The sequence below is a fragment of the Cyprinus carpio genome, chromosome B16 (assembly GCF_018340385.1).
Source record: "Cyprinus carpio isolate SPL01 chromosome B16, ASM1834038v1, whole genome shotgun sequence".
NCBI classification, from domain to species: domain Eukaryota; kingdom Metazoa; phylum Chordata; class Actinopteri; order Cypriniformes; family Cyprinidae; genus Cyprinus; species Cyprinus carpio.
Genome location: NC_056612.1, coordinates 25,236,819 through 25,261,501, shown reverse-complemented (window position 1 = coordinate 25,261,501; position 24,683 = coordinate 25,236,819). Strand labels below are relative to the sequence as shown.

The window sequence follows — 24,683 nt, the reverse complement described above, 5'->3', positions numbered from 1 at the left end:
AAAAATGACAAAAGCACATAACAAAAATACTAAAACCTAAACAAAAATTTGAGTTTTGAAAATGTAAAAATAAACGCAAATTCAAAATATTGCATGTAATGCTAAAAAAAAAATATATATATATATAGTGAATAGTAGCTAAGTTGTTTGCTCTGAGAAATGTTTGAGTTTATATTGAGATCTTTTGATTGCAGACTTTGCTCTCTTGGCAAATCTGATGCAATGAGACATTGCTGAGATCTCCTCTGAAATGTGACATTACTAGGGTCTTTTCAAAGAAGAAGTGAAATATTACAGAAATCAAATTAATGTGAAGATGGAACCCTAGTGTGTAAAGGGTTTAAATGGATTAGTGATAATCCTGACCAGGTCACATGGGGTCCAGGGGCTCCAGTCGGACAGCACACAGTCCTCGGGACAGGGCAGACGGCTCTCCCTCGTGCCCTGTGGCATCTCCTCTGGATCACACAGATAGTCCTCCACCGCATCAGAGGGACCATCCACTGTGTTCAACATACACCTGCAGGACCATCAAAGATGAGCACAGTATAATGTCAGTAACAGTACAGTAAATATAAAGAAAAGGCATCTTTGACACTCACCTGACTCTTCTGGTCTGAACGCCCTCGCCACAGTTCTCCTTCAGATCCACGTTACTGACCTTCCACACGCTCCAGGGTTCAGCTATCCAGATATACTGACTGCAGTCACTGACGCACGGGACCACCTCATACACCTGCAACACCAGACCATATACAATCACACACAATCCAACACTTCTCACGGAAAGAGATGAGACACTTTTGAAAATTAAGAGTATAATGACATGTTCAGTGAAAGGTCAAACTAAATATTACTTTATAGGAGTTGCATTATATCCTATTCAACATAAATGTACTACATTTAATATGAATAATTGCAGTTTTTGCTGCCACTAAAATTTGGAACATGTCTAAAAGCAGTTTAACAACCTGATCTAAAAAATTAAATATACATAAGTCAATTGAAGTTAATCACAATAAATAAATAAATAATATTACAAAACAAAACAAAAACACCAGAATATTAAGTCAACATATTGTCAAAATTAGATCAATAACTAAACTGAAATAACTGTAAAAAATTTGAGTGAAAAAAGAAAAAGAAATAAAAAGCAACATTAAATACCAAAAATAAATAAATAAAACAAACAAATATACAGATTAAAAGAAATAAAAGGGAAAATTAAATACACAAAGCAAAACAATAAAAATTAAATCAATCAATAAAGATATTCATTCAACAGATTTTCAAAAAATAAATAAATAAAAAATAAATAAATATTATTGATTCAAGTGCACCAGTTGCCAGTGTGCCATATCTTTAATGTGGACTTTTAAAATTTAAATCAACTTTGGAATGAGAAATGTAAAAAATGAAAGAAAGAAAAAAAAAAGAGAAGAAGTGTTTTTACCTGTGCCTGTGGCCAAGCAGCGTTATTGGAGCGTTATAGAGAAAAATGTCATTAGAACATCTGCGTCTAGAGACCAAAGCACCGTAAAACATCATGTTCAGTTAAAAATGCACTTCTTAATGTTTCTTTTTAAGGAACGGCATTGCTTAAACTCAACATGAAATACAGTTAACAAGACCAGAGATATCTATAATGAAAATAAATAGGTAAAATTTTGATTTCTCTTTGAAAAAATACAGAAGGCTGTGTAATTTCTTTCTCTAGACATGTTCAAATTTGTTAAATGTAAAATGACATGACCTCTAACCACCCTAATAATCTCTTAAATAATAAAAGGAAACCACTGAAATTAAACCAATACCAAGAATATTTGTCAGGAGCAAAGATCTCAGAAACACTTTGATGTGATGTCGCCTATTTCTAGTAAATCTCAGTAAAAATAATAATAATAATAATAATAATAATAATTAAAATAGAGATGAAAAGACAAGTATTTCTGAATAATTTTAAGATTCACTTGTGAACCTACTTTTGGATCTTAAGTATGCGATTTTCACAGAATAATCAGTCAACGGTTCCAGAAATTGAGAGAAACTTTAAACGCTGTTCCAAAGCCTAGTGAACTGCCTATGCAGGCAGAATTTTAAGATATCACAGGTGTGCTCCTATGCCTTAAGCAATGTCAAATCAGAATGCTTGCCTGCTGATACCTTCTTTTGGACAAATTTGAAGGTAGCACTACTTGTATCCTTTGGCAATCCCACAGTGCATTACAATACACTCTATCCAAACGACACCCATCCAAAACGGGGGATGTGGAAAGATAAATGATTTTAAAGGGGTCATCAGATGCCCATTTTCCACAAGTTGATATGATTCTTTAGGGTCTTGATGAAAAGTCTATAACATACTTTGGTTAAAATTTCTCAATGGTAGAGTAAAACACCACCCTTTTACCTTGTCAAAATCAGCTCTGTTTTCAGCAAGCCATTTTAGTCCATGTTCCTTTAAATGCTAATGAGCTCTGCTGACCCCGCCCCTCTCTTCTGTGGGGTGACGAGCCGTTCTCATGGGACTGTTTACTTTACACGGAACTTGCTAACTAGCACGTTATTAGGAAAGGCTATTTGCAAATATTTATAAAAACCTTACACTCACTTCTTCTGGAGGTGAAGCTGGATCACGAATGATTCACACGAACATAAACTCATTTAGGTGGATCGGGGGTGCATTCCCTCCAAAAACATACAAACATACTCCACTGTGTCTTCAGCGGCTCAGATGTCGGGAGTAAATAATGACTGCTATGTTCATTATTACACCCAACAACAGAACACCACAATTGCTTAAAAAAAATTGCAATAAAATTGTTTAATCCAAATAAAAATGTACTATTTAATACAGTATTTGCATGTGATGTGTATGTTTCAGTGTTATTTGAGTGTCAATGATATACTCTACTTTTAAAGATTTTGTTAATATTTTCAATTAGATTGTATTTTTACATTTTTTGTCTTTAAATACTTTTAGTTTTAGTAATTAAGTTTTTGCCATTTTTTATGTTTTTAGTTATTATTTTTATTTATTAATTTTACTTTATTTAATTCTTTTGTTATTTTAGTGCTTTATTTTACTATATTTCAAATTACATTTTTTTTAATGGTTTTAGTTTGTTAACTATAATAACACTGGTATATTTATGCTCATTAGAATATGCTTTGTTACACTAAAATCTGTATTGTATCTGTGAGATTGTAATCTAACTGTAATTGTAATGTGAATCTGTATTGTAGGTTTCATTTCAGTTAGTATGCTGTCTATGTAGGCAGATCACTAGGAGTTGGAACAGAAATAGCAGGTACTCAGTGTATAAGATGTAAAACAATGTACATTAACAGATTTACTGTACATATTTATTATTTGAAACCCCTGAACCTCCATGGACTATATCTATATTAAAAAAATGTAATTTAACATCTTTAAAATGTATTTCTCCATGCATAAGCGTGGTGTTTACCTGGTTAAGGTGGTCCAGTTTTGGGCAGGGTCTTCCTCCATTGTAAGGCTTTTCTCTGAGCCATTTTGAGCGTACTTTGACCCCGCTGCCACAGGATTTACTGCAGCGCGACCAGTTGGACCATTCGCTGAGTTTACAATCAGACGGGCAGGGGACGATGCAGGCCTCCTCGATATACCCTAAAAACAGTATATATGTGAAAAAGGGAACATAAACATTAAACAAACTATGACTGGTCATTTTACATGTCATATAGATGGTCTCTCCCGTCTGGCAGTTAAGCCTGGGGTGTGCGATATTGACAAAAAATGATATCTTGATATCTTTATTTTTGATAACAATAATTAAATGATATTTTCCTAAGTGCAAGGGTGTAGGTTTGATTTTGGCATTGGTAGGGACATGATGGCAGACGGTTTGATCCAAATTATTGATAGGGACAATTTAACAGGATAGTTGCTGGATTTGAGAACATGTAAACAGATCTGGCTCTAACCCTCTTTCCTTTATTTAAAGTGATCTGGACAAGTATTTGGAAACTATCCAAAGTTAGGTTAATCCTAAAGCAGTGAAAACACCCTCCAGAAGTTTGCGCTCTGCAAGTGAACGACGTCTTGTGGTGCCATCCCAAAGAGGTTCAAAATCACTCTCACGGACTTTTCCTGTTTTCAAAAAACATCTAAAGACTCATCTTTTTCGCCTGCACTTAACCAACTAATACTAGTACTTACCTTTTTCTTTTTCTTGTCTATCATATTCAAAAAAAAAAAAAAAAAAACCCTGGCTACGTGTTCTGTACTAGACTAACTGAGACTAGTCATAGCACTTGTATACAGTTGTTGTTCTCTCGTTGATCTGATTGTTTCTACTGTTCTCATTTGTAAGTCGCTGTGGATAAAAGTGTCTGCTAAATGATTAAATGTAAATGTAACTGCATCTCTATATTTATCCTATGTGTCCTCTCAAGGTAAAAAACAAAACCAAACAAAAACATGGTTACTACAGTTAAACCATGATAACTAAAAATTAACCATGGTTTTGCTGCAATAACCATAGTTTAACCATGGTATTTGTACTAAAACTGTGTTAAAAAAAGGTTTAAAAGAACATGTTACTACACTTTTACTATAGTAAAACCACGGTTAATTTTCTTTTGTATATAATTTTGTATACTTTCTTTTTCCTTTGTTTTGTTTTTACTTACTGTACTGCCTTAATGGTTTGATTTTTGTACTGTCTAAATAAAAAGAAATCAGAAAAAAATATTTGCAATATGTGATCTGAATCAAAAGATTCACGATCCACGCTCTGAAGTTCCGAAATCAAATGATTAGTGCTCCGTGCTCAGAAGTCCCGATCAGAATCAAAAGATTTGTGAACCAGCTCTGAATCTAAATCAAATGATTCACGAACCATTAGATCGAGCTGCACCTCAAAATGCATGTCAGATGGAAACAATGTGCAAGATCGAGCTTGTAGATTAATTAATATAATATTTTAATAATATTTTGATCAGTTCAGTTAGTGATAGTTCAATAGGAAATCAGTTGAAAGCATCTAGTCATCTCATTAAGTGAATATTCAAATGATCAGTACTGTAATAAATATTTGTGAAATTGTTGTTGTATCTAATTGTATTAGTCTATATAGAGTGATAGTCAATGTAAAAAGAGCAAATGAGAGAAGCAGATGAACTCAAAACAGCATAAAAACAAATATGTTTTTAACACTTCAGCTACCTTGTATGTTCTAAATCCATTCATGTAGGCTGCGCCCTCGAAAGCAACTTCTCAGGAAATATCAATAGTATGATCTATTTCAGATGCAGCCAAAATTACAACAACAGTGGTTACACATATATTTCTTTTTTTTTTTTTTTTTTTGATCAAAATGATTGCTTGGGACAATTTAGTAGTCACTGGCTATTGGTAGGGACATGTCCCAAGCGTCCCTACTAAATTCTATGCCTTTGCTGGTTTAGGCCTGTCAAGGATAAATATGACACTAAAACTGCCAGTAGGTGACAGCAAGTCCCTGTCTTATTTCATTGAATCATTTACTCAAACGATTCATTCAAATCTGCTGATTAGTTTAGAAGCTCACGCACTAATATTTAGGAAAACGACATTGTTGCTTGTGTGATCTTACTCTACTATATAAATATAAAAAACAAAACCCCATCATTCTTTCATAATTATAGGGTCATTCTAACTGCATTGTAATAGGCTTCATCATGCAGTGATTGCTTTAAGGCTTTTAATACATGTTTGTGTTGTTGTTTTTTTACAAAGTCAGTGACAAAGGCTATACTTTATAACATCAGCTCACACATCGTTAAAACAACAATTAAGATATTATTGCAGTCGATAAATATCGTACAAACCCTTACTGAGATCTTTCTGGACAAAACAGGTCAAATAAAGTGGTCATGCTGCTCTAAATTTTATTTTGTAACATTAAATCCTTGCTAACCCAGGATCCTAGCATCTTTAAACAAGTAGGTTCCGGCAGCTATAGTCAAACTAATATCTTGGACCAGCTAATGACCATAAATAACCATCCAGAAACCATGCAAAACAAACTACCTTCAAATGTAGCTGGATATTCCTGCAGGGTAATGATAAATTGAACAGACTTACTGATTAAACATGCCGCTTTGAAGTGGTTTAAATCTTGATTAAAAATGAAAAGCAAGCTTGTACCTTGCAGAGAACATTATGAGGCGCATAAAAAGTGTAAACGCAATTGGTATAAATAGGTATGTTTGGAGCTGCAGTATTTGTGTGGAGAGTTGGCTGCGGGGTCAGAGAATGTGATATGCTTTAGCAGCTAATGCTGAATTTTATTACTGCTGTTTGCTCAAGACCTGTGTACTTCCTACTCATTTGGCTCAAGAGGATCTGCCTTTTCCAAGTACATACTGCAGGCCCAATAAACACACACATAATGTTGTCTCTGAGCACCATATCCTTCACAGCAGCCTTTCAAGAGCGGCCAACACTTGGCCCAAATGTAGAAATCGCTGCTTCCAAAATACTGTGGTAAATAATACATTATAAAAAGGATGGTTCTGGAAGCTGATTGGTCAGTTCAGCATTCCAGTCATTCACAAGCACACGATTAAAACAGCTATGATGTCAAACATATGTTCAAAATATCACTGCACAACACCCACAGAGATTATTAACCTCAGCTTACATGACGTGCTAAATCTTTAAGCACAGGATATTCAATTAATATAGTAATGTCGTAATGAACATTTGTCTCCTTAATATTTTAATTATTCACTAACCATGCTGTATTGTAATACAGTCACACATAAGAATGCATATATATATATATATATATATATATATATATATATATATATATATATATATATATATACATATATATATATATATATATATATATATATACACACACACAAACACATATATAATAATGTAATATTGCTCCTTGGGTGTTGATTGCTATACAGAGCTTGTTTCGATACAAAAATAAGAGAAACACTTGGACGAGGATCAGTCTGACTGTTTTCAACCCGGTTTTTGTTTCCCAAAAACAACCAACTGGCCAGTTTTATTTGTTTTATTCCTTGCCAAAACCAATTATTACAAGCATTTGGCACTTGCTGAGTGTTCATTTTGGACTCTGCATGCAACTGTGTGAAACTACGGTGCTAATGACGACATGAGTATCATGCATCAGAATTTAATGAGCAGACTCGATGTTATTTAATAAATGAATTTCACAAAATAACAAAAGATAATGTTCATCTTGAAATCAAAAGAAAACAAATTTATATACAGAAAATTAAGCAATTTTAGGGCCTCTGAGAATTTTCTTTTGTGCATAATTTTCTTGACAATCAATGTTTTGCATTTATAATACAAATATACATTTATTTATAAATTATGAAAGTACATAAAAATGTACATTTAAAAATTGATATTAAACAATAGAAATATATTCATTATAATAAATTGCACATATGGTTTTCACCTTTGTTAATGAAACAAGACTTTTTGACATTGTCAAGAATATCTAAAAATAAAAGTTAACTCAGTTTTTTAAATAAAATTGTTAAAACAATTAATTAATTAAAATATATAATTAATACAATCAAATAAAATTCTGATTTGAAAAGTCTAATAAAAATAACTATTTCAAAATATTTTTTAATAATTATGTACATGTCTTTTTTTTTTAATTATGGATCAAATTTACCCATGTTAAACTAATGTCACCATGTAAAACATTTCAGAATTTAAAAGGTCCTAAAAATAGCCATCAGTTTCCTATACATAACATAACTTCTTATTTCTTTCTTTGAAAGAATAACCCAGACATATTCTAGACATTTTTTTTTTTTTTTTGAGATTCCCTCAAATACCTCTCTCCTAATTTAGCTGAAAACTGTTATAATGAACACCGCCAGCTCTACCTGACATTGAAAACTTGGCACATCATGTGCTACTAAAAAACAATTCGAACACAAGCCGTGAAACATGTACCTAGAGGAGCTTCTGATTGAAAAATCAAGAAGTTAATCAGAGATTAATTCTAGGGTGAGTTTCACAGCATCGTGGTCACCCACCTTAAGGATTGACCAGGATCTGACATGGCCTTGACGGGCCGGAGGGGAGAGATACTGCAGCGACCCAAAATACCCTGCACAGTCACCATTCATCTGTATAAAGCAGCTCTACCGTCTCCTCTGCCCCTCAGTGTTAAGACATGTCAGGCCTGTTACACGGCTAACACAGAGTAAGACAAGCGCTGACCCTTTGACACAACACGCAACGCTCTCTGGCCCTACAGCCAGTTCAGAGGTGGCCAAACATGGCAGATCCCATGTTACTCTTTTGTGCCTGCAGTGACCTCATTCCTTCAACACATCCACATCCTGTCTGAGTTCTGACCCCTGAAACAGCAACAACCACAGAAACACACACTAAAGGGTGAGTCATCAAGAGAAAAACAAGTTAGTTGCAGAGTTTCTTACTCTGTAAGCTTCAGGGAATAGTTCAATTCTGCCAAAAACAGCCTGTTCCTGTACACTTGGAATAAAGCGCACAAGTCATAAAATATGGACTCGTTTAATATAAAGTAAAGTCACCTTTATTTCTATTATTTAGCTCATGATCAGTCTTGGTTTAGTTCAGATCAGTAAGTGATCATGCTATATGCTTTCATTGTAATTTGGGTTTGACAGTAATTAATGAGGCCCGAGTGTGAGTAAATAAATGTACAGTATGTTCATTTTCCAGAGAACCAGTCTTTTGAATCAGACTCTGAAGAGCAAAACAAGCTTGTATACACAGCACTAAACATTTATGCTAACAGCATATTAAAACTTGATTTACGTTAATTTTCAGGAAGTTTAGGGTTGGTAAGTTTATTAATGTTTTTGAAAGAAGGCTCTTATGATCACCAAGGCTGCATTTATTTGATCACGAATACAGTAAAATATTGTGAAATATTATTATTATTTAAAAGTGCTTTCTATTCCTTTGATGAAAGTCTGAATTTTCAGCATCATTACTCCAGGCTTCAGTGTCACATAATCCTTCAGAAATCCTCCTAACATGCTGATTTGCTGCTCAAAAAACATTTATTATTATTATCAATGCTGAAAACAGTTGTGCTGCTTCATATTTTTGTGGAAACCATGATAAATGATTAAGATTTAAAAAAAATCTTACTGAGAACATGCACATATAATGGGTTAAGTAGTCAATTTTTTATTTAATTTCATTATTCATTTTCATTATTTCATTATCTGTATCAATATTTGTGCAATATTTCATAATTTGCATCACTATTCTTACTATTTTTCTTGGATTATATTACATTTCCTAATAGAGTGACCAGTTTTATTTACTTAAAGCCAATTTTTAGCATGTAAGTATATTCCTAAAAATATTTAAATGTACTTTTTTATAAAAACAGTGAATAAATATGTATATTTAAACATATAAAATGATATTATAAATAAAATAATAAATACACAAAAACCTTACTGACCCTAAAGTTTTGAACGGTAGTATATGTACAACCAGAAGTAAACACCAGAATATGGGACACTCACATTTACTGCTATACATGTGTTGCCTTCGAATTAAACGTCAGAAAAACAAGCGCAGAAATAAACAAGCATTTATGTTCAGCCCTCTTTTGGAGGAGAGAAGTAAGAGTATTTAATGATTCACTCAGTAGCCTGAGGCAGCATGTAAGACAGAGATTTCTGTTAAGAGGAACTGTAGTGATTAACCCAGCGAGAAAGAAAGAGAGAATGGCTCCGTTCCAAAACCTAGTGAGCCGCCTTCTTAGACAGCATCTTAACTGAGATTGAACGTCATAATAATAATTGACCTATTTGGAACGTTCTACATGACGTGTTACTCTAATAAGCATAATAACACACCGCACACACAAATTGAGTAAAGTATTACATTTGTCAATAGATTTCATTGTCTTCATCAATAGCTGTGCAATATTTCATGAATTACATCACTTTATTTAGAATCAACATTCAGTTGTAGCATCTACATCTAGGCTGTTGTAATGGATTATGAGATTGTCTTTTCTGTAGAAGATACAGTATATGCATGGCTGCCTTCGGTAATACCTTAAATGCTGCCAATGTAGGCAGCTCACTGGAACAAAGCTTTTGACAGAGAGAGTAATGAGACTGATGATGAGGGATCTGCTGATGACATCACCATGCTGAAGAGATCACGAAGCTCATGGAGGCAGGTGAAACTTCATCTTTCGTGTGATTTCATGTGAAAGTCCCCGGGAGGGCATTCGTGATGCCAATGACGGAGGTATAGATCAGATTACGAGTGGGATATCTGATGTTTTCAGGAAAATTAATTTGACTTAAATCAATTGTGGAGTCAAATTCTCAAGACTTTAAACTACTGGGAAATAAAGCAGAGGAAGTAACTGAATAATACAACATTCAAGCCTTTTGCCAAGATTATTTTAAGCCTAATCACATTTCTCATAAAAATCTCTTACTTCTACTTTTCATTTGACAACTCTCATCTCACAGTTTTAAATGTGGGCTGCTGATCAGCCTGAATAACATCAAATCATCATTATTATCTCTATTCATTATCGATGTTTGCCCAGTCAAGCGTTACTATTAATATACGGTAGCTCATAGTATCATATAACTCACCTAGTAAAGAGATTCTGTTGCAATGTATGTCTTAAAAATAAATCTTTACTCACAAAAGGGTCAGACATTCTGTCATTCTTCCAGTTCAAATTAAAACCACTTGTTTATGTTGCATTTCCAACTAAAAGTTACTAGTTAACTGGCAAGAGACTGGTTTTATGTAGTCATCCATTTATTTATTTTTTTACATATAATATTTTTTATATATTTAATAACATTTATTCTTAATAAATACAATAAATATATAAATAGATAAAATGTAAATAAATGATTTAAAATTATAATATATATATATATTTATATATTCACATTTTACATCTAAAAACTGCTGTCAATCCATTAAAAAAACAACTAATTAATCGCACATTTTTTCTGAAATTAATCGCGATTAATCCTACCTAACATTAAACTTTTTAATTATACTTTAATATTGCAATAATTTCAAATTCAATCTTTAAATTGATGTAGAAACAATATAAAGAAATATATTTTCAATATTTGCTTAATGCCATCTTTTTTATGACTGAAAGCGAGTATCATACCAACTGATGTCTCTATGAATTTTTTCCTAATATTTAACCATTGACTATAGCCATTCAATAATACAGTATAATATTATATTTGAGAGCTATCAATTTAACATTTATTAGACTTTAAAAAATAACTTCTAATTTAAGTGAATGTACACATAATCACATTATAATGCCATTCAGCAAGAAAATATAGCCCAATTTAATAAAGGTATCAACACTAAAATTTTAAATTAATTCTTAATTAATTAATTTAATTTAATGCATTTGATGTGCTCGTAAAGACGTTCTGCAACTGAATAAACACAATTTTTTATCAGTTGTGAGTGAGGTGGCCAAACCTTGCGTTAAATATTTTTTATAAATGTATCGCCTAGTTAACACACTAATTTTGACACCACTACTAAAAACATTTACATTATTAAGTATAAAAATGTTTATATTACAAATATAAATTATATTTGTATTACAGTACCAATTTCTAACCCTGATATCATGAAAATCATTCGTACATTCAAAGCATTTTTTTTTTTTTTAATGTATTCTGCCTGAATAAAAATATAAAAGCCCATTCTCGATTCCCAACCCGCGAGGGCTGTGTGCTATAAAAGCGAGAGTATCTGTCAGTGGTTAATGTCAGCTCTGATTAGGCCGGTCCCGGGACAGCATGCGGTCTGTAATGAGGGCCGGAGATTTATACCTGCAGATCAGCAGGGCGCAACAGACACTCAGGCAGAGGACAAAGTCAAGCGAGCAGCGCCTGGCACTCGTACCAGTCCGCTCGTCATCCAAATAACAAGATTAAGTGAGCAATGCACCAAAAGATTCACGAACAGAAAGATCAGCTAAAGGCAGAGGAAAGGAAAGGTCATGAGAGAGAGAGGAAGCTGTACACAGAGACAAATTAATAGGGATAAAACAACACATGATCAATTGAAGGTGTGATTTATCTGTCCTTAAATGTCACGCTTTATAACCAGACAAAAGCTGCAACTTGGACTTGACGTTGCACTCATATTTTCTCATACTTTTTTTGTATACAACCATCTTTTTTATTCATAATAACCAAGCTATAAAACAGAATAGTTTATAGCATGACTTAATTACAGTTTTATTTTGTCTGGGTTTTCCATGGCTATGGAAACCTTATAAAAAAAATCTTCAAAAAGCAGCTTATATTTTACATTAAAATTAAACAAATACAATTATTTTTAAACATTAAGTAAAATAAAAACTAAAAATTTAAATAAAAAATGTTGATGTTTTAAATGCTTCAAGCACTTACAATATATTATCAACTTTGAAAAAACTAATTGTTTATTAAGCTGCAGTTTTAAAAGCTTAATTAAAACACTTACATTACCAGCATAAATAAATAAATACATACCATATTAAGACTGGCTGGTAATAAAACTAAATAAAAAGTTATTTATTAAGCTCCAGTTTTAAATATGTCAAGCACTAATATTATTATAATCATTAAATACTATATTAAGACTTGGTGGACTGGGTGTATACATACATACATGAAATATAGTATTTCATGATTATATTATCTTTAAAAAATATTTATCAAGCTCCAGTTTGACATGCTTTCAGCACTTATGTATTATCGTTCAATTCTATATTAAGACTGGGAATATTATTTTATAAATAAAAAATAAAAAATAAATAAAAAAATAAAAATAAAATTAAAACATTTATTATAATGTAATGCCTTTTTGTCTTTTTTTGTATACAAATTACATGTGAATGGTTTTTTGTATATAAAACTGGATACATATTCATAAGCAATATTTCTAATTAATTTATTTCCAAGATTTTTCAAGCAGCTTTTTAAAACTTTGTGCTTAGTACGTCTGTAAGGCCATACATTTAAACCGTCAAATCTTCACAGGTTGGGAATTTAAACCACGGCTTGGCTTGGCTTATTAATATAAATTAGTTTAGTCCAGGAAGGTAACTTAGCAATGTCAGCTAACTATAATTACGTCATGATGTCAACTCCATGCTCAGAGTCACATGATGAACATCTTACCGTGACTGTTACAGCGTGAAGTCTCCACGAGCCTGTTGTCCTGGTCGTAACACACCATGGCCTGGTAGCGGTAGCCCTGTCCGCACTCCTTCACGTCTCCCTGCACCTTCATGCCTGCGGCGTTCTCCACGCGGCCCTCGGGCAGGATGCAGTCAGACCAGTTTCCCACCGGCTGGGCGTTGTATTTGTCACAGGGGCAGTACTGGGTCTCGCTCAGCGGGTACATCTGGCTGTTCTTACACTTGTCCTTCTTCTTGCTTTTTCCTGTAATCAGAGGAAGTAAGTGTTGATTACGGCACTAATTAAACTCACTAATGAATGAGTCATGAGCGCTGAGGTCACCTCTAAACCTCCCGACTGCCTCAGATCCGCCGTGTCTTGCAGCTGCATGACTAGCTGGACTAATACTTACTGTACCAAATTATAATCACATTACCATGATTTCTGGACATGATATGAGGCAATAGCATGCTGGCTTTATCATGGCTATACCTCAGGCTGGGTTATATATCTAATATTCATGAATGAGGTTTTTGTTGCCAATATATGATTAATTCATAATTTTTCATATTTTCAAATGTTATTGTAAAAATAAACACAGGTTTATTGGACACCACTCACATTTTCTTCAGAAAATGTAGTTATGTATTGTTATATTGTTGTATATAAATAAAAGGGATTGAATAAATTATAATACTCAGATACAGATCAAAAGTCTGATGTCAGTATATTTTTTTGACAGAAATTAATATTTTTATTCAGCAAGGACACATTAAATTGATCAAGTATCAATTAGGATATTTAAAAAATTAACAAAAGATTTCTATTTCAAATAAATGTTGTTCTTTTAAATGACCCAAAAATAAAAAAATACATAAAACTATACAAATCCGATATTGTACGTATACTATTTGGTGTTATTGTCATGATTTTTCTAGATTAACTTTTGCTGCTAAATTATCCACTAACCTAGTTTTTAATAGTATTTTTGTCATAGATTATGATCATATATACTTTTCATTTGTTATTTTTCATTAAAATGAAGTTGTCTGTATTTAGCAGATTGTGTTCAACACACAAAAGTTTGACGATCAGATCGAAGATTGATGATCAACAAAGAAGTATATAAATTCTACACTGAGTAAAAAAAACCTGAGCTTGTATTGGATCATATCGGTCTCGGCCAATTCTCAGAAAAAATGGTATTAATATGATATAATAATGGTAACGATGCATCCCTAGTTTTTGTTATTTTAGTACATCAGGTTGAACTACATTAAAATGAGAAAAAAATATATATAAAAATATGTATATTTTATTTTATTTTACATTTACTTATTTATTTATGTTATTTTATGTTTAATTTCAGTTTTAGTTTACTAAAATAACTCCACCATGATGAGCCTAAAAGATTTCTTTAAAAAGTGCATATAAAAAATATTTCAACATTTTTTTTTGTGTTTTACTAAATTTTAACCTTTTAAACAATTGTATAAATATCATGAATATTGATAAAAAACAAAAAACACAAATAAAAAAAGTGCATTACCCAACCCAGTAAACACATTTAAGTACTGTATTTTATGGCCTATGATGATGCGAAGTATATCAAATGATATATAATGGAATATATCCATATGCATCCAATAATGCCTTGAATCTTGTACTAGAAGTCATTTATCATTTAGTGGAAATACCTCACACCATTCTGGGATGGAACCAGCAACCTTTTGAGTTCAAACCACAGTGTTAATGATGCATATGTCCTAATTACCCACGAGAGCTCTCCTCCGCGTTCGGACCCCTACGCAGTCCGAGGTGCAAGGAGAGAACTTGGACCAGTTGGTGAGCTGGCAGTCGTCTCGGCACGGCAACTGGCAGGGCTGACTCATAACCGGCATGCTGCTGGCAAACTTCAGACACTGAACCACATCAGCCACCGTACCATCCAGCTGCCTACATGAGATAGCTGCAGATCACACACACAAACACAGCACTGAGACTCCTGCTGATTACACAGAGCACCAGACACCAGAGAGAAAAGGTGCAGGTGAACAGAAGATGCTTATTTATAGAAATGACAAGCGAGTGAGAAAGAGAGAGAGAGAGTCATGTTGTTCACTTTGATCACAAACCAGTTTAAATTATGCATTACATTTCTGTAGTTTTTATATAATCCAATGATTTTTTTTTCCACCTGTTCTGGATTACTATTACTATTACATACATATATATATATATATATATATATATATATATATATATATATATATATATATATATATATATATATATATATATATATATATACCCCAACCTGTTAACAATATCATGAAATATCTCAATTCTCGAATATGTATAAGTAAATGCATTTTGCACCTTTATAGATTATGATTGATAATGGGCGATGGGCAAAGTAGCCTAATAGTGTAATCTGTTAACTATGCATAAATACCTTGGGTGTCATACCATAAAACTGTTTTAATATGACTGACTTTGTATTTAATGTGACTTTCATAAAAACATTTTAATTTACTAATTATAACACTTTCACTGTACAGAAAGAAAGCAAAGAACATTTACATTATTAAAGAACATTTTAAGCACTCTAAAAAACTCTCATTATAATCACTGAGGCTGTTCACACTGTGAAATTAATATCCTACATCGTAGCACATCTGCTCTTTGTTGTTTCTGATGAGAGAATCGCCAGAGAGCAGAATTCCTTCAGCGAGAGAGTGAACAAAACACTGGATTTTCAGCGATGACTCATCTGAAGGCCTCTGATTGCATTCATAAGCTCAACAGAATCGTGTGTGATTGGTTATAATGCTGTAAAAACGTGTCTTGTTTTGGCTCAGCACAACCCAAAGCCTGAACGCAGATTTGAAATTAGCAGCTGATGCTGTGCCGCACTGCACGTTCTAATCACGCTGGGGTGATTGTATAAAATATTATTTATACAGAAACTAAACACCTCTGTGTTGCTCTAAGATGCACAACATTCAAAATCCTTTTAAGACAAGTCATGTTATTTTACACATTATGTACATTTATGTAAAATACAAAAAATATATAAAATAAATTATTGCTAAAATTGTAAATGCTTCATGCACTGACATTATCAGCTTTAAAAAGCATTTTTTTTTAAATTAAAAATGATTCATTATATTTAAATAATGTAATGATTAAATACTATATTAGGAATGGCTGGTACAAAATAAAATGAAATTAAATGTAATATATTTATTAGCTTAGTATTTGAACCACTATTTATCTAGTTACCATAACTCATAAACAGTTACAATATCTCACTAATGTGCTCAACATGAGTGGTTCAGAAAGCTTCTATCTAATAAAGACAGGCCTGTTAAGCTGTTGTCATTCCGGTGAAGCTGTGGAATCTATTAAGACACAGTCACATTGGTGATGTGAAGACGAGTACCCAGGAACCATTAGGTCAAACTTAAGGCCACTACAGAGTTCAATAGAGTGATGACGCCAACACAACAATGTCATTCTGTACTGTCAAGAGCAATCAGATCAAGAGTTTGAAGGATTGCTTCTGCTCCTGACATGCACTGAAGGGCAAATGTGAGGTCTAGTGTGATGGAAGCCCTTGTCAGCCCAATATCTATACCAGGATAATACATAGTAAAGTCTTTCAGGGCCTCAAGAGTGACAGGAATGTCACTGGACAAATAAAGAAAAGAGCACCTAAAACAATTATGAAAACACTTTGCCAACTTCAACTGGAAAACTGAAAATAATAATACATTTTTGAAAGTGACAGACTCTGGGGAATAAAGCAGAATGCAAATGAGAGGAAAGCAATCCACAGATTCAAGAGGGGATCTTAGATCAGATATTATACCAAATTTATGGCTGTTGCATACGATTTCACAGTTACAGAAAGAGCATTTGGACAATCACTAAGAATAAATTGTGCACACTCTGCCTGAGTTGCTTTAGCATCCAATTAAAGGAATTATGCAAATATGCAAAAAATTCTGTGTAGAATGCATTCTGCGCACTGTAATTCTCGACTGTGGGTGGCTAGTGAATAAGACTGGTGTTTAGTGAATGTGAGTGTGTAACATGACAGCTTACGTACCTCTAGTTTGGACTCCAGCTCCACAGTTCTCCTGAGCTCCTTTACTGTCTCTGCGGATGCTCCATGGGACCAGCTGACATTTACGCCACTTGTGTGTTTTCCACCTGCAATTTCAAAGCGATATCATTGTATTTATTGGTAGAGGTTGATCCGTTACCGCACTGGAAATCCTAATAAGCTGCCTTAACTTGAAAAAATATCAGAAAAGCCCACTGTCTTGGAAAATGAACTCATTTGATTCAAGCTGCCCACAATCTGATAAGATCTTTTCATCAGGATTAACTATTTCAATACCGAAAATAGTAAATAAATAAAAGCTGCATACAGGTTTTGAATGCTAAAAGGTTGAGCAAATGATGGCAGAATCTTCATTCTGGGGTGAACTATTTCTATAAGTGAACATATCTTTATTTACTCAAGAAGGTCATTTTGAGCAAAAATCTATCCTGAATGTCAATAAATGTGAAATCCAGCACAGAATCTCTGATAGTGCAGAGGCAGTGCTCGTGGGTGAAGCTGTACCTGTAACCCGGACAGACAGATGGAGTCGCACAGTCTTTCTCTTCATAAAGGACGTCTGGACACTCCTGACCTCCATTAGCTGGCATCTGGATGATGACTCGATAGCGAAACTGTTTATTCTTCTGCCCATTCACACCTGTCATTTTAAAAAACAATTAAATATCATGAAAAATTATACTAGACAGAGTCGTTAGACAAAAACGAATGATGGGTAGACAGATACAATGAACAAATCACAGATATAACAATCAAACGACAGATGGATAGAACAATAGAAAGAATGACCAAATGACTGATAAAAAATAGAACAAACGATAAATGGATAAATAAGGAATAATGTGTAGATAAATATAAAGATAGATGTAACAAATTAACAAAAGATAGATAGATAGATAGATAGATAGATAGATAGATAGATAGATAGATAGATAGATAGATAGATAGATAGATAGATAGATAGATAGATAGATAGATAGATAGATAGATAGATAGATAGATACTCTTCTGGTCGACTAACTGTTAGTCGATTATTAGGGGGCAGCCCTAAAAACCATAGATATAAGGATGGATGGATGTACAGATGTAGTGTACCTGCTCCACAGGAAATGGGGCACTCTGTCCATTCACTGAAGGGTGTGACGATACAGTCCCTCTTGCAGGGCAGGAGACAGGGTCTCACTGACTCTGGCCGAGGGGCTTCAGGACATCTGAAACATCACACAGACACTGAAAGATCAGCAAAGAAAATCTGACGCACATGTGTTTTGATCACAGGAAGCAGGTGGATAAAGAAAGCCCTGTGTCACACTTTTACTGTAGACCCAACTGCAGGTCACCTGAGCACACATCAATTCAAACATTTTACTTTACACTGGGCCAAAAAAGCTCTTCTAATGGATGTTTTATAGAGTTATTTTTTTCCCCTCTGAGTAGCACTGACTGTTTTAGTCAAGGTTTTCACATCATTTTCTGCTCTACCTCTCTGACCTTTTATAATAAAGCAGGCCATTACTGCTGTGCTTGCACCCGTAAGAATTTTGAGAAACACTATCTTCGCATATGAAATGAGTAATAGTGCAGTTACAGATATTTTGAACAATGTTGAGGTCCAACTTGACTTTCATATTGTAGTATGGACAGATGAAAATAAAAATAAAATAAAAAAAAACAGGCCTTTTATTAAAATATCTTGTTAATGTTGTAAATTTTGGGGTAAACTTTCCTTTATGCCAACTTAAAGCACATGCATACTCTAAATATTGAGATGTACAGTATATCATCAAAAGACTGGAAAATATCAAGATGCATTTCTAAAGCCTTCCTAGCATCAGCTTTATTGGTTTTAGTTGTATTGCCCAGCCCCAACTCCACAATGGATTACATCAGAATCCTTGCAGAGCAAAGCTCAGCAGCATCTGTATCACAACAATGCTTCTTTTTTTCCAATCGCATTTTCCCTGCTCCACGGCTGCATTATGTACCAGCCAGACGAGACAAGGCAGATAAAGCCTCACATCCTGTTACAGTAGTCAGTCACTGGGTAATATTCTTCTTTTATCACTGTTACAGCTCCTCAATTTAAGATCAGGGGTTAGCTTTAATCTGCTCCTGTATTTTAAGCACCGCTCCGACTCGGTCGCATTCCCCGGGATAAAGATAAACAGGGATGCAGCAGTCCAGCAGAGGGACATTGGGTAATCTGATCTCAGATCAAATCCTCTGGGCTCCGGTGCGCTGGGATGCTAGCCGCCATCCGCTCCATGTTTCATGAGGGTTGCAAATCTGCCACAATATAATAAAAAGCAACAGATATGTAAGGCTGATTCTTTCGTAATACCAATAACAGAAGCGGTAAATCCTACCAGAGAAACAAATCCGGTTTGGGTGTGCAGGGCACTCCTGGAGATTGGGTAAATTTCTGACAGAGTATTAGCAACATTTCAAGACAGGCACTTGCTCAACTATTTAATGCCTAGCCGCTAGCCTGCTACAACTGGTTAAGAGTGCAATATCACATAAGGAAATGACTCATTAAAAATTAAAACTAAATTTGTTATTGTTGTGAACAGAAAGGATTAGAGGAATAAGGCTTGGTAATGTTCCAACAGCCCCATTAAAAAACAGCTCATACATTTAACCATGAGGAAGAACAAATGCATCGTTCCCTTGCCCTCTCTAAGTTGTCATTATTTTTCAATTAGGATTAGCTGTCATAACTAGCAGTGTGAAGAGAGGGATCACATTTCCTTGAAGGTTTTACTGAAGTAGCTCATTAGAGTTTCTGGAAATACTATTATAACGCTTGTCTGCGCACTGTTAATCACTTCTAATAGGATATTCCTTTAAAGTACAACTTTTTTGACCTGATAAGCAAATAAAACAACCAGAACGATCTTGGAAACAGGTCAAGCAAGTACAGCTCCTGTACTTCTTAAATGGGGAAATAAAATTTTTCACCACATCAAATCAGCAATAATATTTGACAATGAATCAATGCAGCGTCTTCATTTTAAATGACATTTTTCTTTTAAAGTGAATCCAGTTAATGCATATGCAAATGGTCCGTGTACTTTTGCGTCCATTCGTTTTTCGTTTTTTAACCCAGAAATGAAATACGGAAAATGCGGTTTCTTCTTTAATGGTTCAAACTATGATGAATAGAATAAGCAGACACAAACTAATTTTCATTATTCACAATTCGTATTTCATAAAAAATCGTAAAAATGATATAAAGCTTGTTTTTCAATGTATATAAATGCTAAATTTAATTTTCTACCATTTTTACTGTCTTTATACAAACGCTAGCGCCCTCTCGCTCTACTGACGTAGCTACCATAACTGTTTTATAAAAACTTTTAGCGTCAATATTTTTATGATCTTAAACATACTGTACACATACTGTTAAAAAAAAAATAAATTAATTAATTAATTAATAAAAAATAAAAACCGTATAGCCTGAATGCACTGTAAGTCGCTTTGGATAAAATTGTATGCTAAATGCATAAATGTAAATGTAAATGATCTTAAAGTGCCCCTATTATGCCATTTCTAAGGTTCCTAGTGTTGTTTTGGGAGTCTTCTACAATAGGTTTACATGCATGCAAGGTCAAACAACCCTTTCGTTTTCTCAGAATATGCATTTAATATCACCTCATTTTCCAACGATTCTCAAACGATTTGTTCGAAGCAGTTCTAAGATTCAGTCTCTCTAAACCCATATCTCCTATGGTCAAGCCTCATTGATTATAACTGATTTTTGAGATCGGGATAAACTGAAATGAATGACAGCTTTATAATTATTATAGGGAGCGCAGAGCGCGCTTTCTTGGCCAATTTATTCAGAATTTCAATAAATTTAGTTTTTCATGATGCTGTTGGACTAGTGACAGCTGCACGCTGCAAACATCTGCATATAGACTGCAACCAAAATGGTCGCATTTTTCACAATTTTTTGAGAATGTGCGAGTTTAGATTTGACGTGGTCGCATTTGTGCTAGTGCATGGTCTGCCCTGCTCTAAAGCATCTGCTCCATACTGTAGCAGGAGTCAGATTTCACTGATCACATGAAGAGAGGCGCTTTCAGTGACTGGTATGGTTTATACTTGCAGCATCAGCACGAGCGCGAAGGTGCGAGCAACGCTCGGCAAAAATGACGCAAATATTAAGGACATGATGGAAGACGGCGGATTTGGATTTCACACTAAAATAAAATAAAAGTCTGCTTCATAAACCAGAGAAGGTGAACATGTTGGTATTCTTGTGGAAACAACAACAACAACAACAAAAACATGCAAGTCCTGTCAGCGACAGCCAGTTTAGTTTCACTTTCTTTTTGTTTTCAAAAAGCTTGTTATCTTTGCTGTTTACCTCACGTTACGCCATGGAGGCTTTCTTTATTATTATTTGTTGTTGTTGTTGTTTGTTTTTTATTTATTTGATTCCTCGCTGTTTGCTAAACATTTCTGTGATTTATTAGTCTGTGTATATAACAGCATGTGGAGCCATGCCTCATCTTACTAGTTTTTGTTAATAAACGTTAGGCTATCTCGTTTGTCATTATAGCTTATATATATATATTATAGTTTTATTGTTGTTGTGCTTTTTAATTAAGTATAACAATTAATCAAACTTTTGTTTTAGTCTTAAAAAATGAAAAGTGTATAGATATAGCCTAAGCAAAACAGACAATTATCTTTTCTTGTAAAACGTGACACAAAGATCGCTAATTCGAAGTGAAAGCGTCCAAAGTCTGACTTATTACACAGCAAAAGAGGAATTCCCATTCACAAAATTTAAATCACAAATGATACTGATGAAAAAGAACGGGTTGAATGTTGAACACTCGTTACCATAACTATAAACTATGATAAAAGTTAATCAGCATGCATTGATTAATGCCATGCTGTAGCAAAAAAAAAACAAAACAAAAAAAACCTGCGACCAAATGATGTGCTCCTGCGACCAACTGAGAAAGTCGAAAAAACAGAGACCAGTGGGAAGAATGAGTCTAGAGCCCTGTGGCCTAAACACGGCATTATGCGAATGCCACTATCAGTGAACAGGGCAAAAATATGTCAAAATGTATAAGGTATGTGTAGCCTACACATTGTAGCCTACTGTACGTGCATTGAGCGACCATGCATGGGTCCTCTCCAATAACCCATACAGCACACAAAGTTATGACAAAATTATATCCCAATATATAATTTTATGATGATAGATTTCCCAGGATTCTGCAATGTCTATTTTAAAAATAATATCTGTATCAAGTCTTTGCATTGTTCCAAAGACGGCTCTAGTTCTCAACTGAATGTGCGGGAGAAGCATCACTAAATTTGGCCAAAGAAAACTTGTTAAAATCGACATTTTTCTATATTAATTTGTGCATTTTTCAAATGTTCATTAAAAGTGCAAAAAAAAATCATTAACAAAAATCTGAAAAGAAGTCAATATTTTACGTTTTCGGGCAGCATTTTGTGTGTACGGTTCTAATTTCAATTTTGGTTTTCAGCATAGTATTTAAAAATACAATAACCGTTCATTTTTCGTTTTTTCCGTCATGGTTAAAAAACGAAAAACGAATGGACGCAAAAGTACACGGACCGCAAATTCCAGTGTTATTTTAGTTTTATTTATTATATATAAACATACATTTTAATATTCTGAATTAGCTTTCATTTTTATAATTTCATTTTTAATTTTAGTTTAGGTTTTTATTCATTTGTTATGTTTGATATTTTTTATTTAGTTTTCATTTATTTTTATTTCAGTTTCAGTTTTAATTCTTCAAGTTCCTTTTGGAATAAGTGGAATAAGTTTCTTTTGGTTAGCAAATGCAGCATTTATAATTTGTTTTTCATCTAATATTTAATATTTTATTTCTGATTTATTTCAATTTCTGAAAATTATGTTTTAGTTTTTGTGAGTAATCAAAAACACACATTTTAAAACTGCATGAGTGCAAATAATCCCAAAAAAATAAATTATTTTTTATAAAAATGCAAAATCTCGTCTTGCTGCTGCTAAAATATCAAGTCTATCTGTCGAACATTTTCATTTTTGTTTTACATTTAGTTTAAGTTTAGTTTTATTTACATTTTAGTTCCTCAAAAGAAGTCTATTTCAGTTAGCCAAACTAAAACTTCTCATTTCTGTTTGTTTTTCATCTAATATTTATATTTTATTTTATTTCCCCTTTATTACAATTACTGAAATTAGGTTTAGTTGACCATTAAAACAAATGAAATGCAACATCTCATCTTGCTGCTGCTAAAACAAAGTCTATCTTGCGTGAAAAAGTATTACAAATGCTCTTCATTCTTGTACTGTCTCTGTTGTGACAGAGTGGCAGTGCACATCAGGGCTCGACATTAACGCTTGTCCGAAAGAGAAATTTACTTGCCCGACCGGACAAGTAACCTGATTAAAATTTTAATTACAAACAATAACTAGGGCAGCACTGAAACTTTGGCAAGAATGATTCTGGTTTTATTACTATCAGTGTAAACAATGACTAATAATGGATAATATTTTACAGTATCAAGGTTGCGTCAGTTGAGGCTCGTGCAGCCTGTCTGACTCGCGGAGGAATCAGAACTATAAGCGCAACAGCACACACAAAGAAACAAACATGAGCAAACATACCGCAGTAGAAAAAAGATAAATATATTATATAATATAGGCTATGTAACATCACACGACCAAGGGTCATGTTTTCCCGACTTTCAGCTCGATTGCAAATGTGATATTGATTTTATACAACTTTAGTTTTAATAAACAAGTTATAATAACTGATTTACATTTTAGACACATTATTTCGCTAACGAAAATAGTTCTAAGCTAAGCCACAGCGAACAGTCGTGCATCTCCGAGCAACACACAACAGTCTTTCGTTACAGAATGATTCAGAATTTTTGAATGAGTTAATGATTCAGTGAGCCATTCATAAAGACAGTCACTTGCTTATTTATTGAATGAATCAGTCGTTTGAACGAATCGGTTGAATCAACGATTCACTCATTAAGACAGTGACATGCCACCACCAACTGGTGGTTTAATTTCATATTTGAAAGTATCATTGCATTTTTCATATTTGTATGTCAAAAAAGTAAAACATTAATCTAATAACATTCTTTATGCATCTGCAATTTTGAGTAAATGAATTTATGGAACGTCTTATCTTCATTAAACAGTCTGAGTAAATACATCTAAATGGCACTTTCTATGCAGCTTCTGTGTTTCTTCTGCAGTGGAAAGATGGAGTTTGTTGATACTGATTTCATTTGAATAGTAACAACCATATACTGTCTTATTATT

The 24,683-nt window shown here is 33.6% G+C and overlaps 1 protein-coding gene across 4 annotated transcripts in view; it reads right to left on the bottom strand.

Annotated features, from left to right (window-relative positions):
* LOC109111117 (thrombospondin type-1 domain-containing protein 7A) overlaps positions 1–24,683 on the bottom strand; it is a 123,042-nt gene that overhangs the window by 14,836 nt on the left and 83,523 nt on the right. For all 4 annotated transcript variants that reach the window (XM_042741706.1, XM_042741707.1, XM_042741708.1 and 1 more), the window contains 9 exons: positions 18,458–18,573; positions 17,867–18,002; positions 17,345–17,448; positions 15,005–15,199; positions 13,231–13,494; positions 3,471–3,649; positions 1,454–1,459; positions 603–736; positions 367–520 (listed from right to left, as the gene is read on the bottom strand). In XM_042741706.1, the coding sequence (XP_042597640.1) occupies positions 367–520; positions 603–736; positions 1,454–1,459; positions 3,471–3,649; positions 13,231–13,494; positions 15,005–15,199; positions 17,345–17,448; positions 17,867–18,002; positions 18,458–18,573 (1,288 nt within the window). The remainder of the gene's footprint in view (positions 1–366; positions 521–602; positions 737–1,453; positions 1,460–3,470; positions 3,650–13,230; positions 13,495–15,004; positions 15,200–17,344; positions 17,449–17,866; positions 18,003–18,457; positions 18,574–24,683) is intronic.